Raw genomic sequence first — 22816 nt, forward strand, 5'->3', positions numbered from 1 at the left:
CATGGAAAATCTCTTTTGTACTCTCTTCTACTGTGTAAAAGTGTATTTTACTACTCTGCTTTTCTTACAATGAAGTTTGAGTTGTGTAAGCAGTTGTTCTTCCTTAAAAGGACAATCCACTGTTTTGAGATCCTGCACCAACCGGCTCCACAGCATGGGTTCAAGGTGCTGATTTGTGTTCAAGCATTCAAATTAAAATCAGGTGACTCTTCTTGTCTCTATTCCGTTCTGACCTTCATTAATATGAAGATTTCTATCTTTAATCAGCCTCAGTATTTTCCTATTCAGCGCATCTTTGTGCACAATCGTACACTGGAGATATTATGTTTCTGTGATAAATGAGCAACAGAGCGATCCTGTGCTGAGGATGGTTATGCCTCCTTCCAGCCTGTATGGAGCAGACCTTCCCATAAACACAGCATGTACAGCAAATAAATTGGCATATTGAGACTTAATTGTAAATATCCTTAATGCTAATATTTCTTTGTATATATCATCTTTATAATTTATTCCTTTTAAAAATAACCCAATTGTTTATTTGACTTTTGGCGTCATCATTTAAACTTTAATGTTTATGGTACTTTCATGGGTTGAATGACATAACAATAGCGATACAAATATATATTATAGAAACACAAATGTTTTTTCTTTGTGCTCGCATTTCTGTGAAACGTATCTTGGTTGTACGTTTTCAATATGACTGACAGAATTGGTGAGGAGAACTGCTCCGTATCCCCTGACTCGCAACAGTTCTGTCTTGCCAGATACTGATCATCTACCAGCATCACTCCTTCCCATAATACAATCAAAACCACAAATGTTTACACCGTGATCATCTTTAAATCATTTTGGTGCTGCTTCAGAGGCTGGTAAATGAGCAGGTAATCAAATGTCATTCTTGTTAAACATTCTTGGTTTTTTTCTGGGTACACCTGACCAACATTGAGTGTGTGTGTGTGTGTGTGTGTGTCTGTGTGTGTGTGTGTGTGTGTGTATGCTGCCATTCTCTGTGCGCCCACAATCGCTCATTGGTTTGATCGACATCTCCAGCTTGTTGTTCATAAAGCGCTACTCATTATGATTAAATAACTCCATACAGAAAGTGATTTGGCTGTCATGAATTGAAGGAGTTTGATATCTGGGAAGCGTACTATGTCCCGTGGACATATGCCACAATGAATGCATTGACCTGCATGGGTGTAGTCGGGTGCTCTGGCATCGTTCCCTTATATTCCTGACCTGCCTCACTCAATGTTTATGAGCAAAAGTGCACGAAAGTGATCATGTTATTTGTATGCAGCCTTGCTTACAAGCCAAGGTTATTTCCTGTTGGGTTCTGTGGGTCTTCTCTCTGGCTATGCAGATCTTTTTAAAATCTGTGATATTCCTATATATACTCTTTTCTACTGTATCCAATGGGAATTTTCAGATAAATAGCTCTTTGTTAAATCCTACTGAATATTGTTCAAATTTGAAAGTATGTTTGAATAAAATTTGTATATTGCCAACTGTATCCTATCGTGTTTATGAACTGAATGAATTCGGTCTCTAGTATCAAGTGAAGTGAGTCAATAAGTCTGTGATCAAAGGTCGTATACCAGTAATAGACCTGCGTTTTACTTTTATTTGTCAGTTGCCTCAGTGTGGGTGTGCATTTCTAACAGACTTTGCCCACATGCAGCTGCATGAATATGAATGAACATGAACTAAATCCACAATAATTTGTGGAAGGAGACCTTGCAATTAGCAGAGCATAGATCCAAGTAGGAATACTATATGTTATAGTGGATGTTTATAAACAAACACAGCAGGACAACCACATTAAATCCACGAGTAAATATTCATTTTTAAATTATGTTTTTGTTTATCAACTGTATTGTATTGTATGTACTTGTAAATCATGAGGCATTGTATAATGCAGTGCTGGGAGAATAATTATTTAATATATCAAAAGTAGAAGTACTCATTATGCAGGCCCTTGTCATATATTATGTTTGATTATTATTACTGGTGCAATAACATATAAACAGCATTTTAATGCGGTATGTAGCTCAAAACTGTTTATTCCTAGTGTTGTATTTGGGGTCCTGGAAACTGTGTGTCCTCTTTAATAACAACTTAAAACAACAGCTTCTTCTTTTAGACTTTTTTTAATCTTTACTTATATTTATATTTATTCAACAGATGAGCTAAAATCACACAGAATACCAGTAATGACTCGTGTTTGTCAGAGTTTCCTTGCATATTTTTTGTTGAATTATTAAACACACATATAATCTTTTACACATAAAGCAGTGGGGTCTGAAAGTAAAGCCAATGTCAATAAAACATTAGGGTGTTGTCTAGTACAACTTGTACAGTAAATGTAAGGTAAGTTACTCTCCACCACTGGTGTACAAAAATACAAAAGCACATTATCATTGTGATTATTGTTATCAGATTTGAAGAAGCTGTATTATTCCATTGTATCACTGAGTCATTCATGATGCCCTCGGGATAACCATATCGCCTTAAAAGCCTACCCTCCCGGTCGTCACGTGCTGCTGTGTCTGTAGCGTTTACCAGAAAGTCCCGGAAGAGGCTGCAACTCGTGCAGTATGAGCGCGAGGCGCAGGTGAGCCAGCGCGCACTCATACATACCTGTAACCAAAAGAGAAAAAGCTAAAAAAAAAAACATGGAAACGACAGCTCGGATACAGTTTAACCGGCACGACTTCTAACTCTGCTAATGTAACTTCTGGACGCGTTGTATGATCCGACACTGCTCATATTTGACTTGTAAGAAAAGATTCTGTGTATCGTTCCTTTGTTGTCATTGTTCCCGGAGATATTTTTTTTTTTGTATTATTTCATAAGCTATCTGGTTGCTAACACACGTGTACCGGTGTGTTTTTGTAGTCCGATGCTGTGCTGGTACTTTCTGGTGACACTCATAGAATGTATCAGTGTATAGTTCACTTCCACTGTCAAATACAGGATGTTTAAATCATATTTGCTGCCTCTACGTCAGCTCTCGTGGCATTCTTTTACATTTGGCTGCTAACACAACCTGCTCATTCAGTGCCACACCTTCCTGTTCCTTTATTAGCTTCCTATCATTGTGTGATGTTGCATTTAAAAAGGCTACGTTTTAATGTCTCACTACAGAGCGTGGATGTCTGTTGGAGCCAGATTAATGCAGTAAATTAAACATGTTTATTTATTTTTTTTCATCTCCTCTCTCCATCCCTCTCATTCCCCCTTCTGTTTTTTGTTTTCTTTCTCTCTCTCTGTGTCCCCGCTCCAAAAAACCTGCCAGGCTGGAGATCAGTGTTTGATCCAACATCCTGATTCACGCTGCGCTGCCAGACACACTGAGCAGAGTTTACACATGTAACAAGGTGGGTCAATCCAATCCAATCCAATCCAATGGCGCCCAGGAAAATGAGGTCAATTCACCTTTTAAATCCTGTTTGCTTCTGTCTCATCTTGTCCACAGAATTCCTGCTAAAACTCGTCTCTTGCCTAGAATTGCTTAACTCAAGTCAGATGATGATGACTGTGTGTGTGTGTGTGTGTGTGTGTGTGTGTGTGTGCCTGTACCTTTGCCACAGATGACACTTTTTTCAGCATGACCCTCTTTAAACTATATTTAGGAGCCTCACAAAAGGTCATTCTAACCACAGGAGAAGTAGTTTATGCTTTTATGTTTGTGCTGTATTTCCTGTTCTAAGCATCAGAACAGAGTATAAATACAGCAGCCTCCTTGAGAATTACATAAAAGATGATCACCTGAGTTATTTTTAGTTTTGACAGGTTGTCTTGTCTTCACGGGCCGTTTCATTCTTGCTAAATGTTTTTTTTATTTTGCTCTGGCAGAACGCTGCCTCCATTTGTAGCCCGTTAGACTTTAACTGATGCAACCTAGATTAATCATTTCGGACCGAAGGTAACTCAACACTGTACATGCCTGGGAGCTTATTTACTTGCTCTTGTTGTGTCCACATTGCACTTAGTATATATGGAAACGGAAGATGGGAAGTTTATTGATTTTAGAATATAATTATCCTTCAAAAATCAAACATTTGGATGCTTATCATGAGACATTCTGATTTGCATCAAAGCTGGATAATGTTCACCTCAGCTATGCGTTCATGTTGAAGCCTTTGTGTTAGGTCGGTATCATTTGGGTCTCCATGGAGGGCTTTATTGTAGGTGGTAACTTGTTTGAGTAATTTGAACCATGTGCAACAGAGTGAAAGGCAGTAATGCAAATAAACAGGAAGACAGAGAAGAGTTGTTTGTTCAAAAGCTGTGTCACCAAGATGTCCGTTCCCAGTGAGTAGCTACAGCAGTTAAGAAATGTGAGGGAAGAATGTCGGTGTTAATGCCGTCTCCATCAGGTTCACACTCGAGCACAGTCGTGCACACACATGTTGCAGTGGTCTGTGCCTGTAATTATAGACTCGGCGTCTCAGGTGGAGAAGGCCCGGGGCTGCAGATGAAGTAGCAGAGAGGAGTTGCTGCGAGTTTATCGTCAGGAAGTGGTGCATGAGTTTTACTTACAGGAAACGTCTGCTGCCACAGATGTACCTCACACATACTGTACTGTGGGCATGTGTCTGCGTTTCATGTCCCTGCTAGAAAAAAGCATTGAGATGTGGTAGATGTGTCCTGTGGGAGCGGTGCTTTTTAAACAATGCTTTTATTGTTGCAGTATGATATTTATGTAAAAGACTATCGTGGAGCCTGTCGTTTCTATAAATAACCCCCCTTAAGTAAATATTGACGGATAGATTGTGAGCTTCTATTGTATACCAAATGTTTCTGATAATAAGAAATGTCCTAAGTAATTACAAATGTTGCTAATGTTGACATCAACATGAGCAGTTTTCAAAATGATCTTGCTCTGACTTAATAATTGTAATTAAGAAACAACTACTTTTTATTCTACACTTGTGTTTAGAGCTGCAACGATGAGTCAATCGACAGGAAATGAATCTGCAGTTATTCTAGTAATCCACTGTTGGTTCCAGGTTCTCAAATGTGAGAATTCGCTGCCTTTCCTTGTCTTACATTATAGTAAATTTAATTAATTTGGCCTTTGGACAAAGCCAGACATTTGAGGAAGTCAGCTGGGTCTGCAAATACATGTGATCACTGTTTTCTGATGTTTTTATAGACGAAACCATTAATCCAGTTGATGGAGAAGATGGTCGGCAGATGAATCTATTGTTAGTTTGGTCTAAAATAATACATGGCGTTTCATTACGCTGAACTGCGTACACTTGCCATAGTGCGATACTTATCAACAGCAAGACATTCTGATTAATATCTCATTTTAACTTGTGTCACATCTAGTTTTTCTTGTTTGATTGAGGTGATACTCAACAGTTATTCCATCCCAAAGTTCCAAATGCTCGCTATGTGTTTTAGCCGTGTGTTTCCATTAGACTCTTGCGTCCTGAAACTAAAGACAGGCACACCTCCTGAGGCAGTGTGTGAGAATGACACATCGCTGTGGGCGGGCTGTTCAGTGCAGAGCATTTGTGAAAAGGGAAAGATGCAGCGAGCCGCAGAAAACACATTGCGGAAGTTAGTCATGTCTCAGTGTACTAGGTGATGAGGAAGTCCTAACACATTTAAATATCTAGATTATATTTAGGAGACCATGAGGAGGAGACTTCCCACAGCACAGAAGAGGTAGAAGACTATAAATGTTAACAACAAAGGCATCAAGGACTTTGTAACCCTTTTGATAATTTACAGTAATCCTATCCCCTCGACCCAGTTATCTACAGGCAGGAAGTTCTAAATGGTTCTACTTTAACCTCCTCTTTCACAGTTAACCAACGAACCCAGAGACCGTCATCCTCCACGATGGCGAGCCAGGACCCTGCCGACCCTTCGCATGCTACATTTGACCTCTTCGTCCAAGCCCAGAGTTGTAAGGATGTGAAGCAACACTTTGCTGCACTCTGCCGGCAACTGGACATCGATCCTAAGGATTTCAGGAGCTTCTACATCAAATTAAAGGAGAGACTGAACTACTGGAAGGCCAAAGAACTGTGGAAGAAGCTGGACAAAAGGGCATCTCACCCGGATTACAAGCAAGGAAAAGCCTGCACCAAAAACAAGGTAGTGGCAACTAGACACTCTCTTCGTCTTCCTGTATTTTAAAAGGATGTGGCTGGCTTTTTGGTAGAAGAATATTTTATATTGATAATTATTTTTATAGACATGTACTCGGGTTCAGTTTCGTTCCTTTTTTGTTTTGTTTTATTGTTCAGTTGTATAAATGCATTATTCATTTCTTATTATGACAATGTAAAACATAATTTTACCCACCACTCACCAGATACAGTGTGGACTTTTTGTCATTCCATAATCTAAATGCTGCTTTTGAGATTTTTCTGAATTCTGGGGAAAACACTGAAAACCTGTAATATCAGATAATTATCTGATCAAAATTTTTAATATAAATATTATCGGTACAACATGTCAGCATTCACAACTATAGATTATTTGTGTTGTAGTTTTATCTGAACTGAAATGATTCAAACCGTAATCTATTACTATATAATTGTAATAATCTATTGGGAAGGGAGAACGAATCAAGCCTGTTTATCATGCAGATTATTTGGGGGCTAGCTGCTGATCGGATTTAAACCAACCTTGTCAATGGTCCTTTCAAGCTATTTCAAAAATGCTACTCATTGGCTCATGGAGGGTACTACATTTGTTACGTTTGTTTTACTGTGACACACACAATGTCGAGGGCTTGAGGTTTAAAAAAACAGCAACAGAGACGATAAAGAAATCTGAACCATGACGTGGTTTGATTTTTAACTTTGCACCCAGATTGCCCTGCAGGACTTTTTATTACCTAATTTCCTTATCCTTTGTTTGGCATCATATCACCCATGCTGGCCTTTTCTCTTTCTCTCTCTCTCGCTCTCAGTGTCTTGTGTTGGGTGCTGGGCCATGTGGGCTGAGAACGGCCATTGAACTGTCCCTGCTGGGGGCTCAGGTGGTGGTGTTGGAGAAGAGAGAGAGCTTCTCCAGGAACAATGTTCTCCACCTGTGGCCCTACACCATTTATGACCTCCGCTGGCTCGGAGCCAAGAAGTTCTACGGCAAATTCTGCACCGGATCGCTGGATCACATCTGTGAGTGACAAATTAATGTGTTTAATGGGCTGGCCTGCACTGTGGCTCAATGTCTGGTGTTGTTTTGCAATGCTCCCAGGGATCTTCATAAGATTTTGACTCCGGGAAATCATGACGGCCGTTGTTCTCTATTTTCTGACAGTCTAAACAATTAATAAATGAATGTGTTGATTATACATTACTAAGTATTGGAAATAATTATTTATCACAGCCCTAGCTCCCAATATCTTTCTGTTTGCATGACTGACTGTATTTAGTATCTTGAATATCTCACACAAACCTTTCCGATGAAATACACGTGTGTTTTCAGGCATCCGTCAGCTGCAGTTGGTTCTATTGAAAGTGTGCCTTCTCCTCGGGGTGGAGGTGCACACCGGAGTGGAGTTTCAGGGCTTGATTGAGCCCTCGGGAGAAAACGGTACTTACATTTGCCAACCAGCAGTCACTCGGCCTGCTAGTTTTTTTTTCTCAGTACACCATCATCAGTTGAACCATCGGTATGTAAAGCAGCAAAGTTATTATCAAAGTTCGATGTGTTTCTTACAGGCTGGATGGCCAAGCTGCAGCCGGGGTCTCATCCTGCTGCTACCTTCCAGTTTGACGTCTTCATCTCTGCTGGAGGAGGCAGGTTTGTTCCTGATGGTGAGACAAACATACACGTACTCTTGAATCACTTCCATTCCCACAGTTGCAATTGGGAGGCACAAACAGCCGCAGTTAGAAATTCTGCGAGTCCCGGTGGTTACACACAGTCACAGAACTTCCTCCGGCAGCTATATTCAACAAGTGAGCTTTCATCAGCCCAGTTTCCTCTTTTCTTCTCTCCCAAACTCTCAGGTTTTAAGCATAAGGAGCTGAGAGGCAAGCTGGCTATCGGCATCACAACCAACTTCATCAACGGACACACGGCTGCAGAGGCCCATGTAGCAGAGATCAGTGGTGTGGCTCGCATCTACAACCAGAAGTTCTTCCAAGAGCTGCTCACTGAGACGGGTAGGAATCCATATGACATCTACAGTCACGTTCAGCTGGGTGGAAGAGAAGCGGACATCTTTTATTTGCAGTGAGGCAGCCGTGTGCTCCGTTTCAGTAAACTGTAAAATTTAAGCAAGAAAAGAGGAAATCAGTTGCTTCAGATGAACTTATTTTATACCAACGGGCTTGCACTTGAGTGAGAACAGGAATTATGAGAGAATCACTAAACCATAACATTTCTAATAAGAATATCAGCGCTCCTATTTTCATTACGCTGTTCTGCTGTTGTGCCTCGCTGAACGAAACCCTCAAGGCATGAAATTAATGTTCACACTGTCGGGTCGGGTTCAATGTGGAGTGTGAAAAGGGCAGCGAGGCTTTTAATCTGTGTTCCAATCTTCGGTTAATTTCCTGTGACAGCGTTAACCCTGATGAAATCCGCCCTTGCTTACTGACCAACTCGGCGCCTTGATTTTGAACAAACCTTACAGGAATTACGTGACGCTTCATAACCTTAATAGCACCCAGTTGTATGATAAATTCACTCTGATCAGGGAAACGAGTAGAAAACCATAAGCAAGCTAATCATGTAGAAACATATCCCTCTCAAATACCAAATGTTCTTGAAGTCAGCCCTCCTGATTCTCCCACTCTCCTGTGCTGGTCTTGCTCTCTTTTTTATGACCACCATGCTCCCTCGCCATTTTCCATTCCAGGTATTGATTTGGAGAATATTGTCTACTACAAAGACGACACCCACTACTTTGTCATGACTGCCAAGAAGAAGAGCTTGCTGAAGAAGGGGGTCATTAAACAGGTGAGAACAACACATCCATTACCAAGAAAAAGTGTGATTCTTATTGGCACGAGCTGCGTCTCTGGCCAGTGAGGAAAAAGAAACAAACCAGATGGATGGAACAGCCATGCAGGTGCTCCAGTGTGAAGAGATAAACTGCCAATCATCTCCTCTCTCTCTCTCTCTCGCTGCATCCTGGCCCATTAGTTAAAGCTGTAAACCAAATATAAGAAGTGTCACTCAGAATCATAACAAGATGCCATGACTCATCAGATTGCACCACTCACTCTGTCTCTACAGGACTACAGCGATGCAGAGGAGCTGCTGGCTCCTGCGAACGTGGATCATGAGGCTCTGTGCCGCTACGCCCATGATGCCGCTTACTTCTCCACCGGTGGCAAACTGCCTGACCTCCAGTTTGCTAAGAACCATGCCGGCCAGCCAGACGTGGCCATGTTCGACTTCACCTGCATGCAGCGTGCTGAGAATGCCTCTCTGGTCAGGGAGAGGAGGGGGAAGAAATTGTTGATTGGTCTTGTTGGAGATTGCCTGGTGGAGGTAGGGGGGCAACATGTTTAGAGATGTGGTGCAAAATTGACCCGACTTCACATTTTCAGCCACGCTAGCGGCGTGCCTCAAGGGATGGTGATGTCAGTTGATCAGTCAGGCACTTTGATCTAGACTGAAATATTTCAGTAACCATGAATGGGCTGGCAATAATGCATGCATTCATGGTCCCCAGAAGATGAATCCCTGAGCGCCACCAGCAGATCAAATTTTTCACTGAAATATCTCGACATTTACTAGACGGCTTGGCAGAAAATATCGTTGAAAAACATCCATGGTTGTCGGATGATGAAATGAGTTTGGTGATCCACCGACTTTTCTTGCGCCACCGTGAGATTCACATTCGTGGTTCTGGGTGAAAAGATTGCCAGATTGGGACAAACTTTGACTAGCGCTATACATCAGGTCAAGAATTGTTTATTATTTTTTATTCAGCCATCACAAACAATACAATAAATATAGCCTACATACATTTTAGTATACAATATATGACAGAAAAGGCATAGGCAGAAGCATACTGCTTATACATGCCTTTCCTACATTCTTATCAATCTTACAGATTGATACCTGCAAAACTGTTGACATTCCCATCAGCTTCAGCAGTACTTGCTGTCCTAATTAGCAAATGTTAGCATGCTAAACTAAGATGGTAAACAAGGGAAACCTTATATTTGTGAAACATCAGCATATTAGCATTTTCATTTTGAACATGTTTGCTTTCTGATGTTTAGCTTAAAAAAACAGTGTGTCCGACTACATCCTGACAAAGCAGCTAGCGTAGCCATGAACTCTTATTGTTGTTTACATAAAGACAATGATTATTTGGAAGTTACGCTATTCTGTAGAGTTTGCATGAAAAGCCAGAAAGCTGTTTTTTTTTTTTTTTGTCCCATAAGTTTTAATACATGACATGCTGTCGACTGCAAGATTATGTTGTTGTGCTACAATAAGTTCTGCTCTGTTCTCTGCAGCCTTTCTGGCCTCTGGGCACAGGTATTGCCCGTGGGTTTCTAGCTTCTTTTGACACAGCGTGGATGGTGAGGAGCTGGGGCATGGGGGTCCCACATTTCAAGGTCCTGGCTGAGCGGTGAGCCGGTTTCTTAAAACTACTAAGCAGCAAACTATACAGACAATCGCATGATGCAGCTACTTCCCGTTTCTTACTTGCTATATTTGTGTTTGCAAATTTAACAAAGTGTTACTTTCTGTCTCTCAGACACACATTATAAACCAGAGGTTTTACTGATAGTACGATATTTAGTTTTAAGGAAACTAAAAAGACGATTTAAACATTTTGAAAATGGTGTTTGACAGAAGTCATGTTAACCCATAACGCCTAACTAAGGAATCTGTCGTGGTAAACCTGATGAGAATACACAATAAAGTGTTCAGAAACTCACTGGTTATGTTCAACCACATAAACGATGGTTCATTTTTCATCTAGTTCAAAATAAAAGGGTGTACATGCTAATCCCAGACCATTCCTAACATTTTTTACATGTTGAAGTTATTTTGAAGACTTCTGTTTCTGTTCATCTAGTGTGAAGTCAAAAATGTGCACGGTGATCTCTAAACTCACCCAGTTATATATATATATATATATATATATATATATATATATATATATATATATATATATATATATATATATATATATATATATATATATATATATATATATATATATATATATATATATATATATATATATATATATATATATATATATATATATCTGTCACACTCTTCCTTTATTAGTGTTCGTTTCCGTTTCCTGTTAAATTTCATCTCCTCTCTGTGTTTCCATCTGTTGATTGATTTGGGGGCTGTGCTTGGCTTTAAATGACTCTGTTTTTGTTTCTTCACAGTGAAAGTATCTACCAGGTCCTGTCCCAGACCACACCAGAAAACACCAGCAAAAACTACGCTGGTTACAGCATTGACCCCAAAACGCGGTACACAAGAGCCAACCTCTCATCCATCCAGACCAACCAGGTCAGGACTGTTATCCTTTATTTACTCAACAGAGATTTGAATCAGTCACTTTAATCATCATGGAGGTTATGGAGGTCAAGGCAGCAGATTACAGACTAGTACACTCGGGAGCAAATTCACAAAAGGTTGGCCTGGCTTTTGCGGCCGCTAAACCTGCACAATTATGACAAAAAGAAACATAATTCTCAAAGCACCTGCAAAGAGTGAAATGAACCCCTAACTGTGCTGCCAAGCAAGTAGTGTCTCTGTGCTCCTGTGCTACTTGTATGTGTTTAACTCTGGTAATACGCACACATTTAGCACAAAATCTGTCCCTTTTCTATGCAAATGAGCCTTATTGCAAAAACAGTCCAATTCACAAAGATCGGCGCTAATAGCCAAACAGTTTCAGGGAAATTATTAGTGTCTTCATGGGTGTCCACTCAAACTCTTTACTTTTTACAAAGCAGTGACGGGATGCAATGACAGTTGTGTCATGAAAAATAAATGAATAAAGCTAGATAAGGAAAGTCTTTCTTCCCTCTCCGTCCTTTCCCAAATCCTGGGCCTCCATTTTTCCCTTTACTCTCTCCTTATTGCCCTCCGGATGTTTGGATGGAAGTGACATTCTGGCGAGCCCCTAGTCAGGCTGAATCTCACCCTTCACAACCGATGCATTGGCCTTTCTACTTTTCCACATAGATCATTTTAATCAGACTCAAAAGAAGAGCAAATTGCACTCCGCTGTAAAAGTGTTTGGGCGTGTTTACTGTAATATCAGTAGCCCGGTATCTTTTGTGAATCGGACCTTGAGAAGAGGCAGATAGTGGTGGCAAATGATGCGCAATTAATGGTGCCATCAGCGGCCGCAACATTTGCCCCACAGCCTCATAAAAGCAAAGCAATGTTAACAAATAGACTTTGCTTTCTGTCCTAATACTATGGAAATAAGTATTGGCTTGAGTAACTGCTCCATAGCTGTTTTTCTTCTGTATTAAGAGTTTTATATACGTGTTGTCATTAAAGTAAAACTGCTAATATTCATAATTTCTGTGGCTACACAGGGGTTTTTGATTCTCACAAAGTATAATTGTTAGGTTTTGAATTGGTCACAGTACATAACAAGTATTGGTTGGATTAAACAATATATTTGATATGCTTTACAAATTCTGTTTGATGAACTGCTTAAGAGTTAATTTAGTCTGAATGTTGATTGATCTCCCTGTCACTGTATTTAGGTGCAGCACCTATATGATGTTGATAAATTCAATCCATCGATCAAGAATCAGAAGGGCCGGTTGTCTCCAGTGCGTCAAGGTCAGCTGCTCTTCATCATGCAGGCACTCGAGGCCTGTACGACGGCTATAGTCAGCTGTGTTAAGTAAAGCAGGAAGCAGTCTGTGGTCAACAATGACACCTCGTAAAACAAACAATTCACTCACACCATCTTTACACACCAGAGAGGGATGTTTTTATGACTCTGAAACCACCTTGCTGTGGTTGTAGAGCATTGTCTTGATGATTTGTCTTTGTTTGTCACCGCAGATTCTGTCAATGGTTTTGAAGAGTTGTTGAGATGGTGTCAGAAGCACACCGCGGGTTATGAGAATGTGACTATAAATGATTTTACCCAATCCTGGAGGTCCGGGCTGGCTCTGTGTGCTCTGATCCACCACTTCAGACCTAAGCTCATGTGAGTTGCTCCCCTGGCATTAGCTTAGTATTCATGGGATAGCAGGATGCTGTATGTACTGGTTTTGATTGTGTTACTTTGACAAAGCTCTTTGAAAGAAGTTTGCATGAAGTATTTGCATTTAACACATTACATGTGATTGTCATGTTTGCTGGCAAAAGACTGTCTATAATTAATAATGTAGAGTAATCCCAGTTTTTCTAATTCCTACACAGTGACATGTCCTCCCTGGATGAGTCCAGTGCTGTTCACAACCACCAACTGGCCTTCAGTATCTTAGAGAAGGAGCTGGGCATCCCGCCTGTCATGTCCGCCAGTGACTTAGCCAAAAGTGATCAGAGAGACAAGTTGTCCATGGTCCTCTACCTCACCCAGGTCCAAAATGCCTTCACTGTTCCAGCAAAAGGTAAAGTTTAAGGGTAAAAAAAAGTCATTGCATAATTAAAAAAAACAAAAAACACTTTAGCAATTTACCACTTTTTAATGATATATTTCTGAAGCTAGCTTTTGGTGTCGGCTGCATTAATATTGGTTGCATAGACACTGCAAAGCATTAGCATCGACTTAAAAGGATCATGTGCCTTCCCACTAAAATGGGTTGAGAAGTGATCAAATCACTGCTGTCTCTTTAAGAGCCTGCTACCCAGAATTCATTTGGCTTAAATGGCCAGTGCTGTGCTTAGTGGCAGCTCCACTGGTAGTGCTGTTCTCCTGTACTAAGCCAGCCGAGCAGCAGCAGCAGCAGAAGACAGAGCAAACAGTCACCGTGTGGACCTGGTTTATCAGGTCTGATGGGACTAGCTTCTCTTGAACAGGATCTACTATTCCTGCACTGAAGGAGGATTTTCTCCCGGCTCTTTGTAGCAGAGGTATTTTTTTTACAGTCTTTGCAGCATGGGTAGTTTTGTGCAAGCGTACATTTTTGAGCCCAGCGTTTGGAGGCACTGAAATGAGCTGAAGTGGGTGTGATAAATGCTCTCTGTGTCTGTGTGATGCTGCTCTGCTTGGGATCCGCCGCCTGATGTGCAGGCAGGAGGGAGCTGTCACTCTCCGGTAACCTTATCTGAATGCTGAAAGGATGGGAGTGGTGGTCAGGACAGGAGCTGAGGAGTTTTTATGTGGATTGACAAGTTAAATTCGGCTGCTGTGGCGCTACAGAAAATACAAGTTAGATGGGTTATTTATATTTCTGACAGAGTATCAACATAAAAAGATGTACCGTGGAGATATTAAAGAAGGCACACTTAGAATATTTTAAGCTGCTGTATGCAGCGCTGCAAGTAGGCCAATACTAAGGCTCAGGTGTCTTTTGGTGTGCAGCCTAGTGCTGTAGTAAGATAAACTGAATTTAGTGTGTGTCCCTCTCTGACAAATTTATTTTTTTTCTTTCTCTCAATATCTCTTGGCTGCAGACCCTGCAGCCTTCCCGCCGTCGTCCAAGCCTCTGTCTTTCTCCAAGACACAGTCGGCTGTCTTCTTCCTGAACAAGCTGAAGCACAACTCTCTGCAAAGACGCAAGGTACGCCCACTGTGACTGTGTGCTCACTGTTTACACGGCACCGAGAAATGTTTGATAAAGATATTTTCAAACACGCTGGCTGGTTGGCTGGAGTTCACGTCTGGGCCTTCAGTCTGTGTTCTGTTGCTGTCCGTGACTCACATCCGTTATTTAGGGACGAATTGTTAGATGTTATAACAAGGAAAGTGGTTTTCTAGTCGGTCATTATAATGGTTTGAATGTTCTCCACATAATCGGTAAATAGTTTTTCTTATTTCCTCTATAGGAAAAGCTGGCATCTGAGGAAAGAAGTAGAGAGACGAGGATGGGAGATGAGGACAGTGTGCGTTGTGTAGCTTTCTGTACTAATTCTTTATTTTTTTTGCCAGTGTGGCTTCACTGAATTTAACTCTGCCTTTTCCCCTCAGACGGTGTCGCCTCCCGTGTCCCCTGAGCTCAGTCCCACACCTGATCCTGCTCCCGATCCCGAGCCTGAACCTGGTGCTGTTGTGTCCATGACGAACAGTGAGGAGTGTTACTTCTGTGCTCGGAGGGTCTACGTGCTGGAGCGCATCAGCGCTGAGGGCAAGTTCTTCCATCGGAGCTGCTTCACCTGCCATCGGTGCGGCATCACTCTCAGACTGGGAGGATACACCTTTGACCAGCCTACAGGTTTGTCAAATGAATAAAAGATAAAGTGTCATATGTTCACAGGAACTATTTGGACACAAGCATCCATTCAAAATAGTGTTGTGATTCTCAAGGTTTCCCCAAATTATCTGTACATGTTTGGTGTAATATCTGTTTTATGTTCTCCTTCTTTAGCAGCCTCTTTAGTTTGCTTCATCCTCTGTTTAAGCAGTTAATGTTTTGTTGCTCAGTGTAACGCACTTGTATTTGTGGTTTAAACAGCTATGTTAATTGCTAAGTGTAGTATCACTTATTCATTTATGAAATTAATAATTTGTACCAAGACCCTTTTTTTTTTTTAAAGGGGGTTTCCATTTAGAGTGAATGGACATTAATCATTTATGAAAAACAGCAGGCTTTTTCTCGTTAGCACGTCAACATTCACTTGTCTCCGACTTTTCAACTCCTTTTATTGCTTTTGTCTGTGATGTCCCCTCAGGGAGATTTTACTGTGAGCTGCACTCTGAAGAGCTGGAAGACGGGCCGGAAACATCGTCTAAGGTGGGTCACTGAACAGAGCAGATGTAAACCATTGTGTAGCTTGCTGCTCGGATCCCTCTGTTCGTAATGCTGGTGATCCACAATCTTCTGTTGCACGATATATATCATCCTCATGGTGCCTACTCCTTCACAGCAGTCACGCACAACTAATGAGGATGTTTGTGTCTAAGCAACTGTAGTCTGAGGAACAAAACATATGAAACAGGAATTTGTGCTCTTTCTTTGTCTTTTTTAATAATAACATTTTTGTATTCAGGTACGCGAAGGAACAAATGAGGAGAACAGGCTTTCCAGTGATGATTATACACCATCTCCATCAGATGAGGAGTATGAGCATACTCTGGACTGTGGTCCCTCTGCTCACTCACAGTCACATAAACCTGAAGGACAGGACCACCGGGTACTTGAATCCAAACAGGACTCCCAACAACCACATACATCAGAAACTCCCATACATCCTCCATCTAAAACTGAGGTTGCAGCACCCACCGAGGAGGAGGCCGTGTCCTATCCTGTGCCAAAGCCCCGCCGCTCTCATCAGACCACACCCAGCCATCAGCCCTCACCTCCAACAGCAAAACCTCGCAGTGTCCACATTGTTAACCCCTCGACACCAGAAAACCGTTCATCTCCAACCCCGACAAAAGAGATCTCAAAGGCAGCCCCAGACTCCCGTCCGAAGCAATCACTCCGAAAGCTCCAGCTGACCGATGAGGAGAAAAGCCAACTAGTGAACCTCCAGAGCCTCAGCGTGGACTCTGACTCAGAGACCCCCGGTGGATCCTCCTCTTGCTCCTCTTCCTCTGCAACTGCAGGAGTTCCAAGCCCTCCTAAACCACAGGGCCTCGATGGGCAAGACGAGGAGGGCTACTGGAGTGGGAGCACTGCAAGTCACATCCGGGAGAAGAGGAATCGGCGCTGCTTCAAGAGAAAAGAGATGCCAAGCGGGCAGACCAGGGTACGATCCAAGTTCTCCCCCTGGAATCTCTCTTCTCCGAGAATCAGCAGAGACACCCGGCTCAGTGTCCACATTAATCGTCCAGGGAGAGTGGGTAAGTAAGGACTCATTCTCTTTGATCCTTGGTGAAGAAAAAGATAGATGGTTGCAGGAGGCAAAAAAAATACATTTGCTGTGTAACACTTGTCACAAAATCTTTCTTCCATTTGTACCACAGAAACAACATTCAGACACGCTCACAGCACCTCAGAAGAGGGCGCCGATGGAGATGATGATGGAGATGATGATGACGACGATGAGATGTTTGAGCAAGATGATGTTGACTTATCTGATGAGAAAGTAAGGGGAGGAATGGAGCTGATATTTTCATATTCATATGATAGTGAGCCTGCTACATTTAAACAGCAGTAGACTTACAGTACTGACACTTTGACTTTAGTTTCAGACTGTGCCATCAGACCCGGTTGAGGCTGAGAAAATGGAGTTTGTGAAGATGAGGACACTAGAGCGGCGGGCCAAGATGAGCGAATTACAGCGATTGCGCAATGCCCAGGTCAGTGTCTCTCACAGCGTTCCAATACTCACAGCTCATCCATGTTTTATTGGTGAGTGGCTTCTCCAACTTCACTCACTGAAGCAATTCACTTGTATATGAATATACAATTGTATAGCTCATACATTTGTGCTGTGAGGTTAAGTGTATCAATTTGTTTTTGAATATTTTTTTGTATGTTAGAGTTGTTATCCTTGAGATTTCATTCCTGGCTGATTTGGTGACACCCGTGGTTACTTGTGGTAACAGAAAGTGTGGTTTAATACTATAGGCCTCACTATCCTGGGCGCAGCAAACACTCCCTGTGCAGCAGCTACTTTGTCAGATATACAAGTTGATTTAATAAAGAAGTCAGTCAATAGTCTATTTTTACATCACGCCATGAGCAACTACGGTCTGATTTCATGCTGCACACTGCGCAAGTAGTTTTCAACACAACAGCAGAGTACAGTAAAAGCAGTCGGTTACCTTCTCGTCCCAATACTCCCGTCATTATTTAAAATGGATCCACTGTCAAAAGAAAAGAAGAAGAGGGAAACCTAAACAACCTGACAATGCCCATGATTGTTTTGAATACATATTTTTGATTAACTTTTGGTGTGACTGATACGTTTCCAGTGGCTTCTTCACAATAAAAGTCCCCTCTTATTACACAAGTTGCACGCTTTTAAATGTGATGCAGCAGCAGTGGGAAATGTTTGGTTTGCATTAGAAATAATTGAATGAACTTGAATGTGTTTGTGGGAGCAGTAAATACTGAGGCCGATATCAGTGAGATTAGAGTAAACACTGTAGCGCTGGATTACATACATTGTGAATCTCTCGCGCTTAGCTCAGCAATTTGAACCCGGCGTGGGAATGGCGGACTCCGCCGCTAACAATGGAAATTACTTTTTAGATAAATTACTATAGAATGTATGTATATTGAATGGCTATTGCAGAAAAGTGGCGTCAGTAAATACCATCATGAACGAATAATGATGTGTCAATATTTGCTCAAGCACCTTTCTTACGGTTTCTTGTCTCTGGTTCGCAGTCCATCCAGAGGAGACTGGAGGAGATCGAGGTGACCTTCAAGGACTTGGAAGATAAAGGTGTAGTGCTGGAGAGAACCCTGCGTGGAGAGGCTGGTAAGACCCACACGTTAACAGCAGGCTCCCCTTTTTCATATTTTTTATTAAAGAATTACCCAGATTTACAGTTTTAAAATGATTTCCATGCAACCAAAAGTGGTTGTTTTATGCTGGAATAAGATGCTGACTTGTAAATTATATGAAGTCCTCTCTCTTCTTCTGGCAATAGGAAGTGGAGCGAAAGCTCAAATGAGCTGCTGTTGATTTTATAAATACATAAATTAATAAGTAAACAACTAGAGAGTCTGCTCTGCAAATGGTAAATATGCTTTTAGTTAATTATAAATAAACACCAGGTGTTTCCATTTAAAAAAAATAATATTATGAGCACTATAAATACAGTACTAAAATACTAAATGCATGTATATTGATGGGGTTAAAATGTTTACCTTTTAATTTTTACAAGTCAGCTGAATTGGCATTGGATCAGCCTCAAGAACCCTGTAGATGCGCTCACTGACGTGGCTGTTGTGTCACATGCAGCACATCACTATATTTAGAATATCCATAAAAACCCATCTTCCTCTTTTTCTTTCCAACTTTACAAACGAACATCAAACGCAGATACCCAGACACTGTATTTCTCCACCTCTAGGCAGCAGCGGCTCTCCGCAGATGATTGAGCATTGGATCCAACTCGTCCACGAGAAGAACGCGTTGGTGTCTGAGGAGTCTGACCTCATGGTGGCGTGAGTGTACACCTTGCAAATTAAAAAAGAAAAACTCTCCGAGTCGTCACGCTGAGAATACAACGCCGCTTTTGTGCAAAGTAGAAGTGACACATTAACCACATAAGAGCAGGGCGTCCACGTCAAAACACGGTGGTTACTGTTTGTTCTCCTCTGTTTGTCATGTGGCCTTGTGATGACCTGCAGCTACAGCAGGATGTTTGTGTTTCTCTCAGGTCTCGACAGCTGGAACTCGAAGACAAGCAGAGCATGTTGGAGTCGGAGCTCAGGAAATACATGGAACTGGATGGTGTGTACTTTGGTGTGCTTCTTGAATAGTCCTATTGATTTTAAAGCAGTTAGAAGAGAGCAAGCCAAGTAGCAGTTGTGCTAAGCCAAGGCTATTGAGATCATCATTGCATGTTTTTCCTTTTCTAATGACAACATCAGTGCTTTGGCAATGTGGCCCTGTTCACTCAATCCGTGTATTTTGTAGTAAATCGTACTTATTAGCTTTGGCTGAACTTTGAAATGCCAGATAGAAAAAACAGTAATTATTTCATCCATACTTATGAGCAAACAGCTGCTTGTTTACACAACAATATCATTCATTTGGAGTAGTGTTTCTGTCCACCTGATGAATGAAAGTCTCATATTCACTTCCCTCTAGCTCTGTTTTTGGTCTCTACCAACTTGTTTTAGAGCTTTGTAGGGTGAGGGTGAACTGAATCAGTTAAGCTGCAGTTCGAACAACTAAACACTGAACTGAACTCACTATAAAGCTCTGTAAAGCTGAAGGGAGCTGCAGATTTAAGCCATAATTATCTGAACGAGCAACCCCTGTCACATTATTTTCACATTGCCATCGGTTCATTGTTATTATAAAGATATTGATTATTGCCTCATTAAAGTGTGCACATGTGTTTGTCTGGCAGACAAGACAACAGAGCAGCAGGCAGAAGAAGACCGGTTCCTTCAACAGATGATCGACGTGGTGGACATGAGGGACTCCTTGGTGTTGTTTCTGGATGAGAAGAGGATGAAGGAGATGAGCGAGGAGCAAGCGGCCTTCTCCATCAAGGAGGCCAAGCGGCACTCGAAGGCAGGAGCTCAGGTTCACTGGGCGTAAGGCTTTCACGCACACACACATACTCGGCATGAAGCCGTGTGTGCTGTGCAGTAGATGCCCTCTCATCTACTGTATGTGAGACTTACTGCTTTCAGACTTAACTTCTGCAAAGCCAAAGATGATACCGAATTGTTGAGGGTAAGTGGTCCCTCTTTATACAACTAGGAGAAAGAGCTGAGGCGTATGGGCCAGAAGCTGAGTGAATCTGTTGCAATCCGCCCCCTAGAGGGAGACATAAACCTGGGAATCTAAGGCTTTGCGTCCAATAACTCCGCAGCTAAGGCCTGCCTGATAGTGTGGTCACAGCAACAGACCACATATGAAAAGGGACCCGTAATGTCTGCTGCACTATTGAGCAACACAGCAGATAATCAGTACACAGCTGGGGCCTTGGTCTTGTTTTTGGTGTCAGTAACATGGGACTCAAGTGCAAAACCAAGACTAAGCAGCATAGAATTACAGCCGTAGCGATGGATTTAAGTGGAAAGCACAGGGTGGATGGTGTTTTTGAGAAATATTTTGATGAATACATGCTACTGTACACAACATACACATAATTCTATGTTTAATATTTGTACACTGAATAAACTCGAGAAATATGATGGTGCAGAAAAATAAGAGGTAGATAAAATATTACAATTAATAAATTCCACTATTGGTATTTATAACATTTTTATGATCCACTTTACTTTTCAGTCATTTTTTTAGCACTCCCTGCTGTTCACCGTGTTCTTTTACCGATGGCACGTGGGATAGTTCATGTCAGGGGTCGAGGTTGGGCTTTTCACCGATGGCCTTCGACAGTGGTGGTGTATTATATGAACACGGGGGATTTGGTTGTGAATGGGGGAGAAAAAGACTTAACGGACTGGTTCATCTATTTACAAATGCTATGTTTTATCTTTTGCAGGTGTTCCTCTTTATGTTCTGGCAGAATTGCCAAAAATCGAGTCAAAGACCAGTTTCATTGTTAGTGTAAAGGAGCCTTATACATTCATTGTTCTGCTGCCATTTTGTGCCACCCTGGACGGCTCTTCACAGTATATCAAATAAAGATCATGCACTTTTATGCTTTCGTTTTTGTGTTTTGATGAAACACTGAGGTCTTCAGTGGTTTAACTGATGTCCAGTTCTCTCGGGTGTTTGTTTTCTGCTGGTACGTATTGCCATAACCTTGGCCCTTTATATAAGTACAGGGGTTTTACTGCCTGTGCTATTCTGACTTCTAACCTCTGGGGTGCACTCTTCTCCCTCTACATGACCGGTAAACTTAATAAAACAGCAACAGCAGCTTATTAGAGATGGTGTAGGTACAGTAATTGATTCCTTTATTCAACATTTATTGTGTCCCTAACTTCACTTTAATCTCAGGTTATGTGAGCAGTGAACGTTTTTTTTGCACTAATTCAATTATTTTATGTTACACTCCATAACTAACTAAACATAACTCATTTTTGTTCAGTGGATTTAAACCCTGATTACATTTTGTTGAATGATTTCTGAAGGTCTGTAGATGTGATGAGTTTGAATGTCTTCTATGACTCTCCCTCACGTGAGAACACCTAAGTAACCGATCAAGTTATTTAAAGCAATGAGCACTTTCCTGATCCCGTTAGTGTAATCCCATTGACCATTCAGTTAGTCGCAATGGATCTTTAAGAGCCTGAGGCAATGTTAATTGTTTTGTTTTTCGGACAGCTTTGTTTTACGTCACTTTAATTACATAATTACTTTATTCCCCCTGGGGAAATTACGTTTTGTCACTCCTTGTTATTTCACAGACATAGGCCTGCAATGACCAGAATCTGAACTGGCTCCTGTCAAGATACCAGTCCACACTCCATACTTGGTCCGTGTGGGACCTGAACCGGCCAACCTCTTGTCCCCACGAACTGAGGCACTGGAGTTGTGGTTAATCCCACCAGCAGGGGGTTAAAAAGTTCAAACTGATCCTTTCCCTTATAAACTGGTTGGTGACGTTAGGTTACACAACTCAGGCCTGGTGTTTAGTGTTTCATCAATCTGTATCGACACGACACTGAAGAAGTACTCTGGTTCTTCAGTAAAAGTATCGCTACAACTATGTAAAAAAAATACAAGTAAAAGTCCTGCATTCAACTTTAAGTAACTTCAAACACATTTTCCTGATGATACTTGCATACTAATATATATAATAATTTAAAAGTAACATTTTCAATGCAGGAGTTTTACTTGTAAAAGAGTGCTTTTACAGGAATTAATACTGTTATTTAAGTAAAGGACCGGAATACTTCCTCCCCAACTGGGGGTGTAACAGTATAGACAGTATATGTTTTTGATTATTGTTTTTGACCAGCCGTTTCCTGTTCTTTGTAACTTTTCTTTAGTCCTGCTCAAACACTCAAATTGCAGCCTGTAATAACTGTGTAATAACAGTTTAACATTCACATCAAACCTGCCACGCTCTTTATAGAAGCTGCTGTTGCTGTTTCCTGCAGGCCCGGCGCCGTCTCTCCTGAATGGAAAACACATGAACTCGTTCTAGCTCTAAAAC

The 22816-nt window shown here is 41.4% G+C and overlaps 1 protein-coding gene across 5 annotated transcripts; it reads left to right on the plus strand.

Moving 5' to 3' along the window:
- Window positions 1-2556: 2556 nt before the first annotated feature.
- Window positions 2557-21352, plus strand: mical1 (microtubule associated monooxygenase, calponin and LIM domain containing 1). Of its 5 annotated transcripts, XR_012956037.1 has the most exons (26): window positions 2584-2778; window positions 3299-3380; window positions 5825-6117; window positions 6941-7148; window positions 7459-7566; window positions 7695-7790; window positions 7986-8141; window positions 8840-8940; window positions 9220-9477; window positions 10458-10573; window positions 11355-11481; window positions 12699-12777; window positions 13006-13153; window positions 13369-13559; window positions 14566-14672; window positions 14938-14994; window positions 15080-15323; window positions 15781-15842; window positions 16099-16894; window positions 17018-17139; window positions 17240-17353; window positions 18390-18483; window positions 19082-19175; window positions 19391-19464; window positions 20090-20421; window positions 21194-21352. XR_012956037.1 is itself a non-coding variant. In XM_076098343.1 (25 exons), the coding sequence occupies exons 3-25, from the start codon at window positions 5860-5862 to the stop codon at window positions 20281-20283; spliced, it is 3804 nt and encodes a 1267-aa protein (XP_075954458.1). In that variant the 5' UTR covers window positions 2557-2614; window positions 3299-3380; window positions 5825-5859; the 3' UTR covers window positions 20284-21352. The 5 variants fall into 5 exon arrangements, 4 of the variants coding, with proteins under 4 accessions (XP_075954458.1, XP_075954448.1, XP_075954483.1 ...); XM_076098343.1 differs by having other exon boundaries at window positions 2557-2614; window positions 20090-21352; XM_076098333.1 differs by having other exon boundaries at window positions 20090-21352.
- Window positions 21353-22816: the final 1464 nt, after the last annotated feature.

This window comes from Anarhichas minor, unplaced genomic scaffold, assembly GCF_050575085.1.
Source record: "Anarhichas minor isolate MPS153535 unplaced genomic scaffold, ASM5057508v1 ptg000003l, whole genome shotgun sequence".
Taxonomy (NCBI): Eukaryota; Metazoa; Chordata; class Actinopteri; order Perciformes; family Anarhichadidae; genus Anarhichas; species Anarhichas minor.

Coding starts and splice junctions, on each gene's coding strand:
- mical1 (XM_076098343.1), top strand. CDS start 5,860: ATGGCGAGCCAGGACCCTGCCGACCCTTCGCATGCTACATTTGACCTC. Junction 7,567..7,694: donor TGAGCCCTCGGGAGAAAACG/GTACTTACATTT, acceptor TGTTTCTTACAG/GCTGGATGGCCAAGCTGCAG. Junction 14,995..15,079: donor GGATGGGAGATGAGGACAGT/GTGCGTTGTGTA, acceptor TTTTCCCCTCAG/ACGGTGTCGCCTCCCGTGTC.